This window comes from Sitophilus oryzae, unplaced genomic scaffold (genome assembly GCF_002938485.1).
Source record: "Sitophilus oryzae breed Bouriz unplaced genomic scaffold, Soryzae_2.0 scaffold_494_pilon_pilon, whole genome shotgun sequence".
Classification (NCBI taxonomy): Eukaryota; Metazoa; Arthropoda; class Insecta; order Coleoptera; family Curculionidae; genus Sitophilus; species Sitophilus oryzae.
The window spans coordinates 1,074,671-1,093,402 of NW_022147078.1; the positions used below are offsets into that span (position 1 = coordinate 1,074,671).

Here is an 18,732-nt window from a genome sequence, read left to right on the forward strand (position 1 = left end):
CCATATACTAATTAATTACATACTTAATTGTGTTCGTTAATAAATTATTATAAATAAATGTGGATTTGAGTCAGAAATCAATATTATATTAAGTTATCAAATTAAAGTCTCTGTTGTTATAAATAAGCATTTATTAAAAAATGAAATATCATTTTTAAGGTGTTACTTTTTATCACACTGTCTAATGCCCATACAAAATTCAGTTTTTTAGTATTTGGAGCAATTATTATTAATCAACGCAAATAGTCTGTTAATGTAGTTTGAATACTGGAATCATATTAATTGATCCTCTTTAATAAATATTTAAACAATTTTTCTTATTTTTTAATGAAATAAACTAATTATATCGACAATATTAGTATCTGTACTCTTTAAAAATTTGGTTCATCTTTAAAAATAATCTAAAATGTCAATAGTCCATGGGTATATTGATAAATAAGTTCTAAATTACAAGAAAATACATTTTCTACGGAAACTTAAAGAGATAGGAAAAAATGGTATAATATAATTTGATAGACAATTAAATTGTGCATCTGATTCTCGTAAAATATAGAGGGTGTTCCATTTAAATTAAACAAGTTATTGCCGTTTGAAGTTAATAATTATTTAAAATAAATTTTTAGACACTCTGTATAAGGTAGTATTATTATTATTGCAACACAATAACTGATCAGTAAATAAACTTCAGTAAATATTTAGTATTAAAAACTTTGATACCCTTGGAGAAATGAAGCCTTAAAATTTTTACTGCAATTTCACAAATTTGAAAATATTTCAAAAACGGTAAGGTTTAAGTATAATAAACCTTAATCAAATTTGCCTTTATTTTAATCGTAGAAACTAAAAATGTAATAATATACAGGGTGTTCCATTTAAAAAAATACAACTTTGATATTTTTTACTTTTAAACTTTACACTCTGTATCTGGTAAAATTATTTTTAAATTGTACCTCTAATAGTCCTTCATCGAACCCAAAACTTACAATTTGTAAAAATCTCATCGTTTCGCTACAATACTCCGTGTCGTATGTGGTGAACAACCCTATATATTCTACCATATTTAGTTTTATTATTTATTCTTTACATTTTTCTTATCATTAAACTACCTCATGTAAAATCTAATAGTAGTTATTAATAATAGTAATAATATTAAATATTTTCGTTCATACTTACAACTTAAGAAAATTGACATATTAGAACAATATTTTACAATAGGAAATTAATTTTTTTGGACATATTTTTAATGACAAAGCTAATCAGATGAGTACATGCCATTAGCGTCTAGCCAAGAACGAATTTTTTATTACTTCATGCACAGGGTGTTCTATTTCCGTGTGTTTCATGGGGTTTCTCGTTTATGAGTATAGAGATCAAAAATGTCTTAATCTAAAAAATCTTTAGTTAAATAATGCTTTTGTTATCTTGTTTATAGGCATAGTACCCTGTAAAACACGAAAATGAGACACCCTGTACATTAAGTTATTATTTGTTTCTATGCTAGTACTCATCTAACTACCCCACTGTTTAATATACAGGATGCAAATAAATAAGTGCAAAAAAAAACAGCCTTTAATTTTTAAAAAAGCAATCTTCTGAAATTTTTTAGCATTTATTTATTCACACCTTGTAGAATAATTAAAAAAAACTTTATCTAGCTAAAACTTAACGTACTAAACAAAAAAATTCGTTGCTTTTGAAAAAATAATTTTATAAATACATTTTTTGAAGCAAGAAAATATATTTAATATTGTCTTTTGTTTATATACGTCTAACAAGTACAAAATATTAACAAATAAAAAACTTAACAAAACTACTGCACCATAATATGATATATCTTGTAAAATGTTTATTTAAACATAGCTTTTCAACAGACACGGGGAACTCTTAAAATTACAGTTCTACTTAAGTTAATTATTATAACAAAAAGGCATTGCGTATTTTTTGTAAATTCTATCAAATAAAATATTGTAAAATCATATTCAAACGGTTAAAAAAATCGTTTTAAAATTTTTCACTATAATAAAAAAATTACCTAATTAAAATATGTTTATTATTATAATTTGTTATGGGTTATCAATCTAATATACAGGGTGTGTTTTAAATAAGTGCAGGTATATTAGTATACGACAAATCTCTGCAAAAGAAATATATTTACCATTTACAAAATTTTTGTCTTTTAAAATTTAAAACACTAAAAACACTAACAAATAATACGCAATCCTTGCCACAGGCAGTGTATAACAGTGTTTTTTTCACAATTTAAAGGTATTGCTTAGCATATATGTTATTTTTATTTTATTTAAAGCCCGAATATACACACATAAAAAGTAATAAACATGGATTTAGCATTTTTTTATTTTCAGAGAGTAGGTAGCATTCTTTTTTAATCATACGGTATGTTCAAAATGATTGGATATATATAGGAAAACACTAATTTTTTAGTTTCTCAGAAATTTTTATTCTTAATAAAACTTCTGCATGTCATAAGACTGTTATTAAAGTAGTTATACAATGTAAATATGTTGTTTACAACTTTCTCACAACCCTGTATTTAATTACTAACTAATAACGGCATAGTTGAATGAAAACTCAATTGAGCAAAGATTTGAAAAATTAGAGTTTTTTTTCTAAATAGATTTTTATCAAAGGTATGAATTTCCGAAAAAAAATACTAACATATAATTCCAATCATTATAAACACCCTGTATATAACCAGACCAAAAACACTTATTGTTTTTGTTTGATTCTTGAACTTGGAGAAAGTTGTATTCGGTATGTCGATAATGTTTTGTTCATTTTTTTATGTAAACTTGTTTTTCAATCGGATATTGGTTTAATTGTTTTATTCTTAAGTACATCATTGAAATAAACAAATTAAGCCTTCAAAATTACTTAAAAAAATATACGTACATACTTATATTTATTATAAAAATAAAATAATTAACTAATATATACCGTATATTTATATTAATAAAATTGATATGCAATAACAATAATTTAAAATGGCTTTAGAATCAGAGAATAATGTTTTTTATTCTAGTTGGTTGAAACCTAGAAAAACGATAGATATATTTTGCCAAATCGAAGGTTTTGAAAGAATATATTATGAGTAAATATCAGAATTAACCAATATATAATAGATATAGTCAAAATTTATCTTGAGAAAGTATGCGTACATGGACTGGAGTTTGACTATTCTTACAAAAAAAGTTTTTTTTTAATACCCAGGATATGAAACCAACCAACCTTAACTCTTATCGATTTTTTTGTGCACATCTCCTCAAAACTCAACTGAAATCTAATCTAAACACTTTACATTATTCGGTAATACACTTAAACAAAAATAAAACTAACAAAATTTTGGAATTTTGAATTACATGTCACCAAAAATGCCGGCAAAAGTTTTTCTTAAGTTCTTCATGGTATCTTCGCTGTCTTCCGTGATGGATGCCTGTTGACTACCTTGTCTTTGGAACGGTCTGGGTGGTGGATCTGGGAGTCTACCAGTGCTGGGTGCACTGCTGATAGTGCTGGATTGAGAAGCTGCAAAGCAAAACGTTTATATTAGCTGATAATAGACTCAAAATTAGGCAAAGAAAATAAAGTCCTCTTTTGTCAAAGCCCTGAGCCTGTATGATGAGTTATAACTCAATAGATCCCATACAATCTACAGTCTACTATTCCAATTTACCTTGACTATCTCTTCTGCCAACACTGCCTAGCGACGGATGATCAGAAGCACTTTGAGGTGGGGTATCTGAGTGGGTCAGACTGCTGATACTGCTCAGAATACCTCTAGGACCCACCGGAGGAGGTACTGGTTCTTCGCCAGCCGGAGGAGTCCTAGGTCTGCAAATGGCTTGCATTCTGGACACCACCAAGTCAGCGATGTGTCTTCTGTCCTCTTCTTGGGTGTCTCCGAGAAGTGTCAAAGCACTGTCATTGACCTAGAAATGAAACCAGTTGTCAATTTAGGAAGGATGTTTCTTATTGAACTTCAAACGACTCTATATTTACTTCTATGATGTATTCTTTTCCGTCTTTACCCACGACAACTTCAAGAGCACAGATGTCGAGACCATCAAACAGATCTGATACTTCATCTATCCAAGTTTTGTATCTTTCTGGCATAGAAATTTGTTCCAGCATTGCTGAACCTGTGTTGGTTTTCCAACAACCTAAAGAAAATGAGGAGTCAGTCAAAGAGGTTTTATTCGCAAAATAGAATTAAGTAACTCTTTAGATCCATTTCATGTTATGTATAGTGGAGTGCTTTAAGCCCTTATGAGATACAAACCTCGGAATTCATTTACTGTGAACGAATTTTTATAAAAAATTTTGCATTGTATTGTTAATAAGATATATTACAAAGTTTACCCATTTAAATTCGTTGCTTTCACTTTAGTATTTAAATATACACACACATATACAAATGCATACATACAAGATGGCTCCGTTTTCCGGAAAAGCTCTATATCAGGATTCCTATTTGAGATTTTCACTCCAAACCTTTTACAAAATATATGTTTAATAGTAGTTCACATTTCAAAAACATTTTTATAGATATACAGGGTGAGTCAAATATATATGATTTATTTATTCAAGTTTAGTCAATTTGCTATAAAATTCTGGTTCCAAAAATACCTTAATACCATAGAGTATATTAAATGGTCTTTGAATTATGACCACGTCCATGAGAATGTCAATATAGACGTCCAGGAACCTTCGTATGAGAACCTCTAATCGAGACGATCGACTTATTGTAAGGTTATCGCTAAAAAACCGCCGTTTGCCAGCTTTTCAAATTGATAATGAATTGCACTTAAGAACCGTACATTTTAACTAACGGACTACAAGAAGAAGATTAAATGAAGCAAATCTTATGTTAAGAAGGCCTGCTTCGGGACCAGAACTTACTAGATGTGTTGACTAGGCCCAAAAGCAAAGGCATGGTCTTTGGCATGTAAAAATTACGAAAAATGTTAGTGCCTTCTTTAAAACCAAATATTTCCAACAAAAATAAAGTTAATGAGATGAACCAAAAAACAAACCATCGAGAAAGGATGTATCTAGATGATAAAATAATTTTTAAATTTCTTGCTGTTTTAACATATTTCACAGGGTGTTTCAAAGTTTCATAAAAAATATCAACATTTTGTTTTCCCTCGTATAATTAACAGATGGGGAGTTTCATTTTTAATTTAGAAAAAGATACTAAAAAGTCAAATAATTTGGCAACACACTGCTTAAAAAATCATCAAAATCGGCCCATTAAAATAAAATATATTAACCTTTAAAATAGATCAAAGTTTTAAGGTGCCCATTTTTCGTGCCGGTGAATGTATTTCAAAAACTATACATTTTAGTCATATACTTTTCTAATAAAACAAACCTTTATTTTTTTACTAGAATCCAAAAAACAAATAATATATAGGGTGTTCCCTTACAAAAAACATAACTTTGATGTGTAACTTTTTTTGGGGACACCCTGTAGAACTCTACATAAGTTTAGAAAATACTTTAAATTGACTTACCTAAGCTCAGAAAATTTCACTTCAATGTAAACTTTTGTTCTCCTTGCAAAAACCGCGTCGTATCTGACGCGCCACCCTGTATAATTCGATTTCAATCAAAATTTTAATGATTAGAATATAAGAAGAGTAGGTATAGCTTACGCATTAGATTTATTTATTTCAATAAATTTACTTAGAAAAAGAATTAAAAAAATCAAAATATTAAGAAGGAAATAATTAAGAATTTACTAAAATTACTAAAATAAAAAATTAAAAGCAACGAAAAAAAATGGGTAAACATTTTAGTATTTTTTCTATAAAACACAATACAGAAGGTTTCCCATTAATACATTCACAGTAATTGAATTCCGAGGTAAAAGTCTCTGGGCACTCCACTAGTAATACATTTATGCATTTTTTTCTCTTGAGATTGTTACTATAGTCTGTCCAGCAGAAAAAGAGACAATTTGAACAGACCACATCCAAAAATTGATGGAAAAACAATTTACTTTTACATTAAAATGACAGATAGCAACTGTAAAGAATAAAAAATGGTAGAAATTTAATTTTTTAAATAAATCAGTGACAAAAAAGTTTTCATGCTTATAGATACAAACCAGAGATGGATTTCCTCATGAACGCTTTGTAGTTAGTTCCGATTTTTTGCACGTGGATGTCGTACTTAGAATCTATGTACGGTTCAACGGTACAATAAGTGTTAGCTACAGCTACTACACTAGCTATATCCTAAAAAACACAAAAATATATTAAAAAAATAAAACTATATTTTTTTTGTTGTTTTTTACCTGAAAATCTATCAAATTTTCCACTTTTACTTTTCCCAAACCACCGTGAGCGTGCCCGATTTTCACAACAACAGGAAATCTGGTAGAACTAATCTGAAATAGAAGAAAATCACGTTTATTTTCAATGAAAATGTCCTAATATACCAGACGTTTCTTAAAATTAACTCACAACTATAACTCCTTTATTTTTTCAGATAAAAAAACGAGATTTGGTATGTTAGTAAATGACATAAATCAGGATTGATTGACGTATTCAATTAGTTTCTGTCACTTCCTGTTTCACCGGAAATGACTACAACTTTTGATTTCTAAATGACCCCGTATGTATTTTTGTACTTTATTTGGTAGAAAATATAGTACTTTGAACGGTCTTAGTTTTTTGTTTATTTCAAAGACGGTATTTTTAAAACACTCTAAATTATTAAAAGTATTCCAAAAATTTCTGTTTTGTAGTAAGAACATATTTTTAGAAATTTGATTTTATTATTCTTTAGTCTAGAGTTTTTGCGAAAAGACTGAATCTGGAATGGCTCCGAATATATAAAATACAATTTTTTTCTTAAAACTTTGATACCCTGTATCTCAAAAACGAAGCATTTTAGAACACATGTTTATAGGAAGAACTTTTTACCTTATAAATACTAGACCCTGTAAAATATTGAACACTTATTCTGAAACACCCTGTATGGGGTCTCTCGTTTATAAATATAGACATACAAAGATGCCGTTTTTTACATCACTGTACTTTTTTATGAAACTAAAAATGCTACAAACAGATTTGTCCTAGTTTTCTTAGTTTTTTTCAAAATTTTATATTTTTTGACACCCCTCGTAACTCGGTTATCCTACAATTTATCGAAAAGGTGAAAACTGAATTCCCTAGAGTTTTTCACATAGAATCCAGTGGCGTAACTAGTTTTTCGCTGGAGCTGTCATTTTGGATACATGAGTAGTATTATGTCTTTTAAAATGAGACACCCTCTATATTATTTTTTATTTTATTTGTCTTATTATGAGCTTTCTGAAAATATTTTATACTCTTTTTAACATGAATCAACCTAGTTTAAAAGAGTTATTTTTTAAATTTATTATTACTTTTATGTCATGATATACTAAGGGCTGTCATGGGTCGAGATTTCCGTATGTAAGAAGAGTACAATGCGTTTATAATGTACTGAACAAAGAGAGGACACTAAACACGTTGCCAAACGTATGAAATAAACCATCAAAACATCTCAACGCGGTCAAACAATCTTTTTTGTACACATGTTTACTTCTGCGTACAGTCGACCGAGCCTTCCTCATCCAGCCTATGTTGTCACGTCTTTAATATTATCAATATTTTTTTTCTTCTTATACACATATATTGAGATATTAATATTACAGACATTATTGCATTTGCGCATGCGCTGCAAGTTCTAGGACGGTTCAGAATCGGTAATAACAAGAACCCGAACAAAGCTAATACCTCTGTCTGCCTCTGTCAGTACTTAAAGTTCTAGGGAAAGGTGTACGTCATGCGTTCAGCTTCACGATTTAATTACGTCTCGTGATACTTAATTCGTTTATTTATTAACGAGTCGTTGTAATTTTCCCTATAGCTTCAATTTTTTTAAATGCAAGCTAGAAACACTGGCATTTTTGGTAAAAATAAGTGGAATTGAGTGGGTATTCGATAGTGGTCGCGCTATTAGAACTCAAAAAGAAATCAAAAATCGATATCTCGAAATCTATTAGAAATAATAGATTGTAGTTTTTTTGAAGAACTTTGTTAATATTTCTGCTGTATTTTTTTGTAGACAGTATGTGAAAATCTTTATCAATAAAAAAATTACACGATTGCTGAAAATTGCTATGCTCTAAAAGTAAATGGATGGATTGTTTACAATTTTTGAATGGAAAAAACAATCTTATCGAATTTTTCTTATGTAAACATATTGTAAAATATCCGATCTTGAAATTATGGCCTGTTAGTAGTTAAAAAGTTGAGTTTTTAAATTATCGCGATTACTGCTTTTTTTTCTCTTTATAAAAAAAAATGACACCCTAACGATGTCCCATGCCGACCCAAAAGTAACAGTTGCCAGCACGGTATTAATAAATTATTGCACCCATAATAAACCTGTGTAAGTATTTAGATTTCCTATCAATCAGAGTTGTTAATATTTTTGATTCACTTATGCAATAATTCTACACACAAAAACTAGCTTGGAATAGCCAATAACCAAAATTTGACGTCGAATAAATGATTTGATTGTTTTGATTACTTAATTTAAATCGGCCGCCTATGTATAAATGTTAAATAATGCATTTCTTGCAAAAAAAATTGTATTGGTGCAGGTAAGAATGAAATACAATAGATATTTATAAAAATCAAATTATCAGGTCAAACCAAAACGACATAAAATAGAATTTTTTTTTAATTCTCTTGTGTACAACTCTAGCGCTAATTTGATTGATTCAACTCATAGCTGGTTCGAAATCTAGTGGGCTCGTTATACCCGAAAACAAATGAAATGTCCGTCACGAGCGAGTTCACTTTCCTAATTAGACCTGTGTCATATTTCGGTGGTATTTGGGACCCATTTGAATGGGGACAATAGAAGGTGGAGCACCCAGGCAGCGTTTTATTGTAATTTTAAAAGACTAAACTTCGATTTATATAGCTTTCGTCGCGTTTTTTGACCGTTGACAATTTAAAAACGACTGGACATTCTTTATTAATGTTTCTGGCAGAAAAATAAACCAATTAGTACAAGAGATGTTACGATTAATCACGATCCTGCTCGAACCACTCAACGTAAGAAGCTCAATTTTGGCATACAGGTTGATTCTAGGGTGTAGAGAGGTTCGATAAGAAGGGATTTTTCGAAATTCCAGTTCCAAGGGGGTAAAACCACCCCTCAAATATTACAATATTTTTTATTTAAAAAATTGTCGAATTTTCGAAAAAACGCTTAAACACGTATATTTTATTTTGTTTTTTACATATTGTAAGATTTTTTAAAAATGTATACAGTGTGTTTGAAAAAATCTGGTCATTGATTAATCACGATCCTGCTTAAAGCGCTTGACGTAAAAAGCTGATTTTTGGAAAACGGATTGGCTTTAGGGTGTAGAGGTTCGATAAGAAGGGATTTTTTCGAAACTCGAATTCTAAGAGGGTGAAAACGCCCCTCAAATATTACAATATTTGTTATTTAAAAAACGGTTAGTCTTTCGGGAAAACGCTGTGACACGCATAATTTATTTTGTTTTTTTACATATAGAAAGTAATTGTTTAACCACGATTCTGCTTAAACTGCTTGACGTAAAAAGCTTATTTTTGGCAAACGGATTTATCGAAAGTTAAATTCCAACGAGATGAAACTACCTCTCAAATATTACCAAGTTATATAATAATATCGCCATATTGTTTTTTCTCATGCTGACAAATGTGAGAAAATTTTATCCAGTTTGTATGTTAATGGAAATTCTTGCTTTGCTTCATCATCACCATTACAAATGATTAATTCGACGCGAACGCAGTTGCGGGTACACGCTAGTAATTCCTATAAATGGTGTGGCTTTGAAGTTTAACACATGAGTGTGTTATAACTTCAAAAACTCACGCGTGTGTTATCATTTATTTTATATGCATGTATACATGTGAGTAGGAGGACCAGAAGAATGGCCCGACGACTGGACACACTCCACCATTGTCACTCTCCACAAGAAAGGGAGCATACATAAGTGCAGCAACTATCGTACAATTTCCCTCATGTCACATGCCAGTAAAGTAATGTTGCAAATTATAAATGAAAGACTGAAAGCTTTTCTAGAAAGAAAATTCCAGCAGAACAAACAGGTTTCACCAAGGGCAGAGGCACTCGGAAACATCTTCTGAATATGCGCCAAATCATAGAGAAAGCAAGTGAATTCAACATCTCTCTTTATATTTGTTTCGTAGGCTATAAAAAAGCTTTCGATAAAGTCAGATGGCACTTGTGGAAAATCTTAAAGGAAGTGGGGGTACCGCAATACCTTATTTCACTTATCATCCAGTTGTATCACCCACTTCAGGATCAGTTAGAATACTGGATTCAGCTTCAAAGGAATTTTCCCTCAATCAAGGAGTCAGACAGGGGTGTATATTGTCTCCTCAACTATTTAACATATACGGAGAATACATAATGAGAAGGTCACTAGAAACATGGGAAGGAGGCATTTCAATAAATGGCCAAAAATAAATAATCTACGCTTTGCAGATGATACAGCACTACTCGCTAGCAGTCAAGAAGAGCTAATCAATTTAGTAAATAGGGTAGAAAACGAAAGCAATCGGCTCGGTCTGGAACTAAATACACAAAAAACCAAAATCATGATAGTTGATAGGCAACATAGCAACCATCCAAATATAAGTCATATCGACCGCTTTGAAGTCGTTAAGTCATACGTATACCTGGGATCAACATATTGACAAATACAGGCACATCGGAAGAAGAGGTGAAGCGTAGGTGCAACATGGCAAAGGTAGCTGTTGGGAGACTGACCAAGATCTGGAAAGACCGCCAGATATCAAGAGTCGTCAAAAACCGGCTAGCCAACTGTTTGGTACTCCCAATATTGACGTATGGCTGCGAATCGTGGACTCTCAGGCAGGCGGAACGTAAGAAGATCAATGCTACCGATATGTATTGTTATAGACGTATGCTCCGTATCCCATGGACTGAACGCCGTACAAACGTTTCCATTATAAATGAACTTAATATTACTAACAGGCTTTCCTGTAAAATCCGTCTAAAACAACTAAAATTTTTTGGACATATAATGAGGAAAAGTCCGGACAATATGGAAAGACTCATAATTCAAGGCAAGGTGGAGGGACGTAGACCACGTGGCCGCTCTCCAACTCGATGGATAGACCAGATCATAGACAAACAGAAAAATTAAAAGACTGCCAGAAGACATACGACGCGCAGGCAAATGTACCTGTAGCGCATCGACGCAAGTGCCGAAATACGTCCATCTAGCTATCTGTGTTTCGACCATAGGTTTCGACACTAGTCCGTTAGTCTTAGCACATTCAGAAAGAACACGCTAACCTCCAGCGTTGTCAATTTGTGGGGAATTCCCCAAATTTTGGGGAATCCGGAGCCGATTGGGAGTTTTGTGGGGATTTTAGCAATAGGGGGCGAATATAAGGGGAGTTTCAACATTTTATTGCTGATTGAAAATGGCGTAAAATTTTTAGCTTTAAAAATGGAGCGGGACGATATATCTTTCCCAACTTAAAAATTATAATCTGCTTTTTACTTGTGCTTCCCTTTGCAAATGCTTCAGTTGAAAGAAAATTTAGTGACCTCAAATTATTTAATGACTACTAGGGAAGGGATTAAAAAACAAGGAGGTAATTTACAGTTTAATCTCTCTAACATATATAATAAATATTGTATTTTTATTAAAATTATTTTTTTTTTGTTAAAATAATCATATGGGGAATTTTTGGTGAATCGGGACATTTTTCTCCCCAAATTGGAGAATTTATTTAGATTTTTGGGTAGTTTAGAAAATTGACATTGGCAACGCCGCTAACCTCATTCTTTTGTTTGTTGTTTGTTCAAAAACCGGCACGCGGCGTAGTACAAGGCTTGATCATTTTTTAAGATATTTTTGATTGTTAATTTTATTTTTGTGCAAACTAAACAGTTGTTTTTTATTAAAAAATAGCAGACAAAGGTAAGAAAGGTAATGTCCATGCAGAAGTTTTTATTTCACAGGCTATTCTTTCTAGAAATTATACCATCCAGCCCTCCTATTTAATTATTAAATAAAAGTGTGAAGGAGATATCAAGGGCTATTCTGTTAAAATATCATCCGGCCAGTCTAGGCCCTGTTGTGAACCAGAAGGTCTGCTAAGTTGGATGTTGGATATAGAATGGAAGGAATATCATGGCCGAGAACAAGGCATAATTGTATGTCCCTTGATGTAGGGGGGTAGGTTTGTTTCTAATAGGTAGTAAAACCAAAAATTCTACTGTGAATCTTCATATTCTAGGCCTGTAAAGATAAATAATTCCTGGAGCCATCTCGAGGTATAGTAAGTACTCAAGTCGGAGCGAATCAATTGGTAGCACGTTGAAATAAAATAATAGCCATCATAAAACTGTAAATATGGATATAACTAGTACAATGTAGCTATTTAACTGTAAGTACAATGTAGCTAGATATTTAGTAGAGTAGGGGTATTATAAATTAACACAAAATACAATAATTGGTCATTGTTTCCATTCCCATTCAATTCTTCCCATTTAATCGTTTTCCCATAAAAAAAGGAAAATTAAAATTAAGAGTGCCCTTAACCAAAAATAGTGAAATAAATGGAGATAGTCAAATTTTATATTAGCGTGTAAGACTTTGAATAAAAAGGTGTAAAAGGATTATAAATGCTGTATTTATATCCTTTAGTATCATGATAATATAAAATTTGAGTAGGTATCTCCATTTATATCACTGTTTTTTTAGGGCACTCTTAGTTTTAATTGCCTTAAAAATAATAAGTATAATAATAATTTAAATCTCCCGCTCTTTCATAGTTCGTACCTGTAGCCATAGAGGGCGCTAAAAGCGCAATCTCCCTTCACCTTTTTGGTTAAGGGCACTCTTAGTTTTAATTGCCTTAAAAATAATAAGTATAATAATAATTTAAATCTCCCGCTCTTTCATAGTTCGTACCTGTAGCCAAGTAGAGGGCGCTAAAAGCGCAATCTCCCAACATTTTACCACGCGATTCACCACTCTCTAAACTATTAACTTTCTCTATGGACCAGATCACGACTAGCTGTAGCAAGCCAATGCACGATGTCATCGAGATGACAAAAGACAGAGGCGCATGGAGAAAAATCATCCATGATGTTACGCTGACCACTACACTCCCTAATGGGGGTCAGGACTGAAGAGAGAGAGATATATGTGAGTATTGTCTGTATAAGTAGCGGCAGTTGGATAAAATAATTAATTGTCCAATATACTATTTTGTGTACTTGTTTCAGATGGGTACCATTTACAACTTAATCAGTGGTGCTTTTTTCATTCCAATTCACTCCCATATCATTACTCTGAGTTCCCGGCGCCTAAAAATCACACAGTACTTTCGGTAGTGGTGGAAAGTACCGGCCGACTTTTTATAACTTTAATCTAAGTCGCGAGTACCGGTGTTTGGTTTGCGTCGCAGTGCGCTGTGTGAATCGTCTGTTTGCAGTCGATCGTCGTTTTTTTTCCGGCGATTTTAGTCAGAAACGCGCGATTTAAACCGGCGCCGCTCTCTAGATCGATACAAAAATCGATATTTGATTTTTGGTTCGGTTTTATTGGTTTTTTTTTTGTCGCTTATGGCAGTTAAATCGTTTTTTTAGAGATTTTTTGATCTTACAGTGAGTTGGAGTGAGTTGTTTCTTAAAAAAAAACAAGGATAAGAAAGTTACAGTAAGTTTCAACAGTTGATTATTACTTGTATTTGATTTTTTTTGATAAAATAATGATTACAGTTAAGGGTTGGAACCTTTGGTGTTACAACAGCAAAATTAAACACTAATTAAGACAATACACCAAAACAATTTATTTTTAAAGTCAGTTTTAATAATGCTGATGATGCTAACATGGTTAGCGAAACGCGCGTTTTGTGTTTAAACGTGAAGTATTTTGGTGTATTCGATAGTGTATTATGGAGAATTAGTGTTTTATTTTGCTATAAAATTATGATTAGAGGTATAATTTTTTCAGTGTATAATTAATTATACACTGAAAAATTAAAAATAATACACTAAAATTATTAAATAAAAAAAACTGAAAGTGTTACTTTTTTATTATTAATATTTTGAGAAAAATGCACTTTTCATAAAAATTTTTGCTTGTTCAAAAATGGAATGCCGTTTATAATTTTCTAAATTTCCATGCCGTTTTAGAGATTATTAGAAAAAAACACCAAAAAAATTCTTAAAACACCAAAATATATGTTAATTAAAATTCTACCAATAATAATCTATCAAAGAATGAAAACGGAATTATATTACCACAGAATTGCTTTTTGGATTTTTAGGACTTTGAAGAAATTAAACCATATTTATTTCTAATTTTCTCTAAAATGGTATGGAAATTTGGAAAAGTATATATAGGATTAATAATTTTAGAACAAGCAAAAACAATTATAAAGAATGTATTTTTCCTCGTATTGTCTATAATAAAAAAGTGTTTCCTCTTGTAAAGACAATCCGGGGACATACTGTATATCGAATACCGTATGAATAGAAAAAAAAACGGCGTCCAGTTGCCTTGGAAATGACGATCGATAACATTTCCCATATAATTTTACATATAAAATGATAGCGATCTTCAATTCATAGCCATCGCCGACGCCGTTTTTTTATAACTAATTATTTATATTTATTATTAGTATTAAAAAAAAATTATCTTAAATAAAATTTTTAAAAAATAGTTTCAATTAAAAAAAAAGCAAAATATTTATTTTTACATATTATGAATGATTAAAAAAAACGGAGTGAATTGGGTAATGTCTACTTTTTCTTACTATGTATGGACCAGTTTGTTTATTTGGTGACCTTCAGGTGAACTCAATATCATCACGTATTCTCATACAGTTTAATTTTTTAAGGAATGTATCGCCCAGCAATTTTATTGAAGCCAATTTTATTTGCTCACATATCTACCACGCATAAAATCAGACGGAAAATAGTAGTCAGTGGCGTACAGATTATTGCAAAAATAATATTTTTTTGGGGTTTGGCACGTCAGTCATAATAACTGGATATTAATTCAAACAAAAATTATTTTTTTTGTTTTTGAATTGTAGAATATAATAAATTATCAGTAATATAGACTAGTATAAAAAGATAGATGAACTACACACACCGGAAAAGTCTAGGGATATTACAATTTTATCCAGCCATCGTCAGTAATTTTATTATTTGCATTTCTGACATAATAAAATTAAAATAAACAAATAGTTTACAGGACGTATTGGAAATAAACATGCGAAATTTACCGATTTTTTCAAATTTACCTTGATTTTTATTGAACTCAAAAAAATACACACATTTTTTTTTATTCTAAACTGTGAATTAAAAAAAAAAGATAAAACCATTTTTACTTAATAAAGGGTATGGCCTCCTCTACTGTTCATTACAGCCCTACATCGTCTCTCCATGCTCCTGATCAGGTTGTCGATCTCTTCTTGAGGTACAGCCTGCCACGCTGCATTCACGGCCCGAATCAGATCCCTACGAGTTTCACGAGGCATACCCATCCTCAAAATTTCTTTTTGGACCGCGTCCCATACGTCCCATGGGGTTGAGGTGAGGAGATTGTGCCGGCCAGGGTAAGATGTTTAATTGATGAGCATTGATAAACTCACTTACCACTCTGGCTGTATGAGGCCGTGCATTGTCATGCATGAGAATGAAGTTTCTCCCAAAATCACTGGCATATGAAATAATAACACGACAGGGTCAAGAATTAAATCACGATATGTGATTCCTGTTAGAAACCTTTCAAGAAAAACGAGATCGGGTTTTCGGCCTAACTGGACTCTCCCCCAGACCATAATTGTTCCACCTTGATAAAGGTGCACTTCCTGAACATGATCCAACCGAATAAGATTTCCAGGTTCTCTCCATACCCTAAGCCTTCTCGAATCCGGATGAATTCCAAAGCGTGACTCATCCGTGAAGAGAACATTGGCCCATTGTTCATTCGACCACTGAACATGATCTTGAGCCCACAAATATCGTACCTCTCGATTTCCTCTCGTTAAGGGTTGAGCTCTCCAGGGGCGTCTGCTTCTTAAGTTGACCTCTCTTAATCTATTGCGAATTGTGTCAGGACTAACGGTTACATTATGTGTTTCCTGGAGAATTAAACTAAGCTCTGGTGCTGTAAGAGTCGGTCGGCGTCGAGCATTTAATTGTAAAAAATGATCTTGCTGAGGGAGTAGTAATGCGATGTCGCCCTGTGTGCCTTTCAGCAACATCACCACTTTCACGGTAGCGTGCACTTAATCGCGATCACAGATCGCGATATTACACTGTGCGTTGTATGTAATGGTTCTGTTTATTTGCATCACCCATCTTTCTGAGAAGAATAATAATGTTGATGGTATTTTTCGTACCTTAAATTCTTTAGGCATAGCCGTAGAATAAGGGTAAAAATAATATTTTATACAATTTGTCGAATATACATATACATATAACCATATTAAATGTATGTTCACAACAATAGCCAGTACCGGTTAAATTCGAAGAATTGATACTAGGTGCTTTTTATACAGTTGACAAAAAATGCACAAACACTTCTGCAAATATCCCAAATTTAGAAATAACTAGTGTGACTACTTCATTTCAATCGAAGTAGAAAGAATCGGCCTACAAATATGTGGATGTTTATTCAAAACAGTTATTTTTAACTTTAATAAAATGATATCCCTAGATTTTTCCGGTGTGTGTATTTAAAAGATAGACATTGATTTGTTTTGATTATCATCATACAGTAGGTTGCTGTACTTCATACAGTATGATGATAATACATGTATTATCATCTTGTTTTTACTTAAACGAAGAAGAATCTTTGATATTTCTCGGTTGAAAGTCCTGAGAAATTTCTTCGAGTGTGTCTTAAACCATTGGGGGATTCCCATTCCAGGTTACAGATGGTGTCTTTCAGGTTCTCGAGTTCGCCTTTAAGTTCCGCTTTAGTCCCCATATCTCACCTTTATGAACGCCACTGAATGTAGGCACCGTACAGACTACAGACCTGACCTAAGCGCATTGGAAATTAAATGCTGACGAGCAGAACGATAAAGAAAATATTTTCATTGATGAAAACGGATTATTTAAATATCTAATACATTATGCAATATTTATTAAGCGATTTAAATTTATACCCATCAGTAAAAAATCTGGATTTTTAAGTGCATTAGATACAATGTGATATAATTAGCTAAAAGTTGTTTGCTATGTTAGATAAGATTAGGAAGTACATACTTATAAAGACTTTTTTCTATATGATTAACTGCATCATATTCTCTTGAATCATAGCTCATTTTTAAAATGATGCATTTATTATCATACCTTGAAAATTTTCTTATTAAAATAATTATTTTATTACCTTTTTTAACTCTTAATTGCTGGATATATTCTAAAAAATTATTTTTTTAAAGATTTTAAAGCCCTGTCCTACACATAAAGTTTTACCTTAAATTTTGCTGGTGAATTAAAACGGAAGACCGTCTAGAGAATTAACGGCAGTTTTTTAGAGGTTCAGGTTTGCTTAAGGACGTTTTTTAGCTTAAAGGTTTGCTAGACGGACAACAAAATAATCCTACAAGGGTTCCGTTTTTTCCTTTTGAGGCACGGAACCCTAAAGAGATGGAATTTTACTATAAAACTGTATATTTAAAATCTTATATCTCTAAATAATTTTGTAAAATTACATTATTTAGTGAAACTGTGTGTGTAAATCTCAGGTGTAAATATGTATATCCATATTATTATTTGTAAATTTACTGATATTTTTTGCGTCAACACAAAATAATTTACTTGCTACGTTTTGACTGACAGGTAAAATGTGACGTGTAGACGAAACTTTAGCTCTTAATATCGTCACAGTTAGTTAATATTCGGTGAGATCGTCCTATAATAAAAAATCGGTAAAAAAACTTTTAAGTTAAACGGTTTTATCTTATGTGCACTGAAAACTAGAAAATAATAATAACAATTAGGTATTTTGAACTTCTAGTTCAGAAATATTTTAGTACTAGGCAGAATAGCTTTTAGGCATATTAGACTAAAATAAAAACGTGGGGCCCATTAACTATTGCTGTAATACTTTCTTCTATACTAAGTGTGGATTGCATCGACTTACTATAATCGTAACTGGAGATTTTGACAATCAATAACCAGCCGTGGCGGTTTCACCAGCGAACGCCGAGCTCATGATCTACCAAAGTATAAAGATATGCTTTGCCGTAGGTAGGACTTCAGAGGGGCCCCACGTTTTTATTTTAGTCTAATATGCCTAAAAGCTATTCTACCTAGTACTAAAATATTTCTGAACTAGAAGTTCAAAATACCTAATTGTTATTATTATTTTCTAGTTTTCAGTGCACATAAGATAAAACCGTTTAACTTAAAAGTTTTTTACCGATTTTATATTTTCTAGTTTTTAGTATTTAACGGAAATGCCTACCGAATATTCCTCATTATATTTAATTCATTTAGTGCATCATTATTAGATGGTTTTTTACCTGATAATTTATTACAATCTAATTCCTCAATACATAGCCCTTCCAGAGACTTGACTCGACTTAGAGCTACGTATGCTTGCCCTTCCTCAAACAATTTTGAGCCCAAATACACTACTGC

At 31.8% G+C, this 18,732-nt stretch overlaps 2 protein-coding genes across 2 annotated transcripts in view; one reads left to right on the forward strand and one right to left on the reverse strand.

Annotated features, from left to right (window-relative positions):
* Positions 1–2,967: 2,967 nt before the first annotated feature.
* LOC115886549 (synapsin) overlaps positions 2,968–18,732 on the reverse strand; it is a gene marked incomplete at its 5' end in the record, with an annotated part of 55,750 nt that continues 39,985 nt past the window's right edge. Inside the window, 5 exons of the mRNA XM_030905772.1 lie at positions 2,968–3,543; positions 3,692–3,947; positions 4,018–4,178; positions 6,131–6,260; positions 6,320–6,412. Of these exons, the coding sequence (XP_030761632.1) occupies positions 3,374–3,543; positions 3,692–3,947; positions 4,018–4,178; positions 6,131–6,260; positions 6,320–6,412 (810 nt within the window). The remainder of the gene's footprint in view (positions 3,544–3,691; positions 3,948–4,017; positions 4,179–6,130; positions 6,261–6,319; positions 6,413–18,732) is intronic.
* LOC115886550 (tissue inhibitor of metalloproteinase) overlaps positions 13,527–18,732 on the forward strand; it is a 38,704-nt gene continuing 33,498 nt past the window's right edge. The window contains exon 1 of the mRNA XM_030905773.1: positions 13,527–13,783. The gene's annotated coding sequence lies outside the window, so the exon portion shown is untranslated. The remainder of the gene's footprint in view (positions 13,784–18,732) is intronic.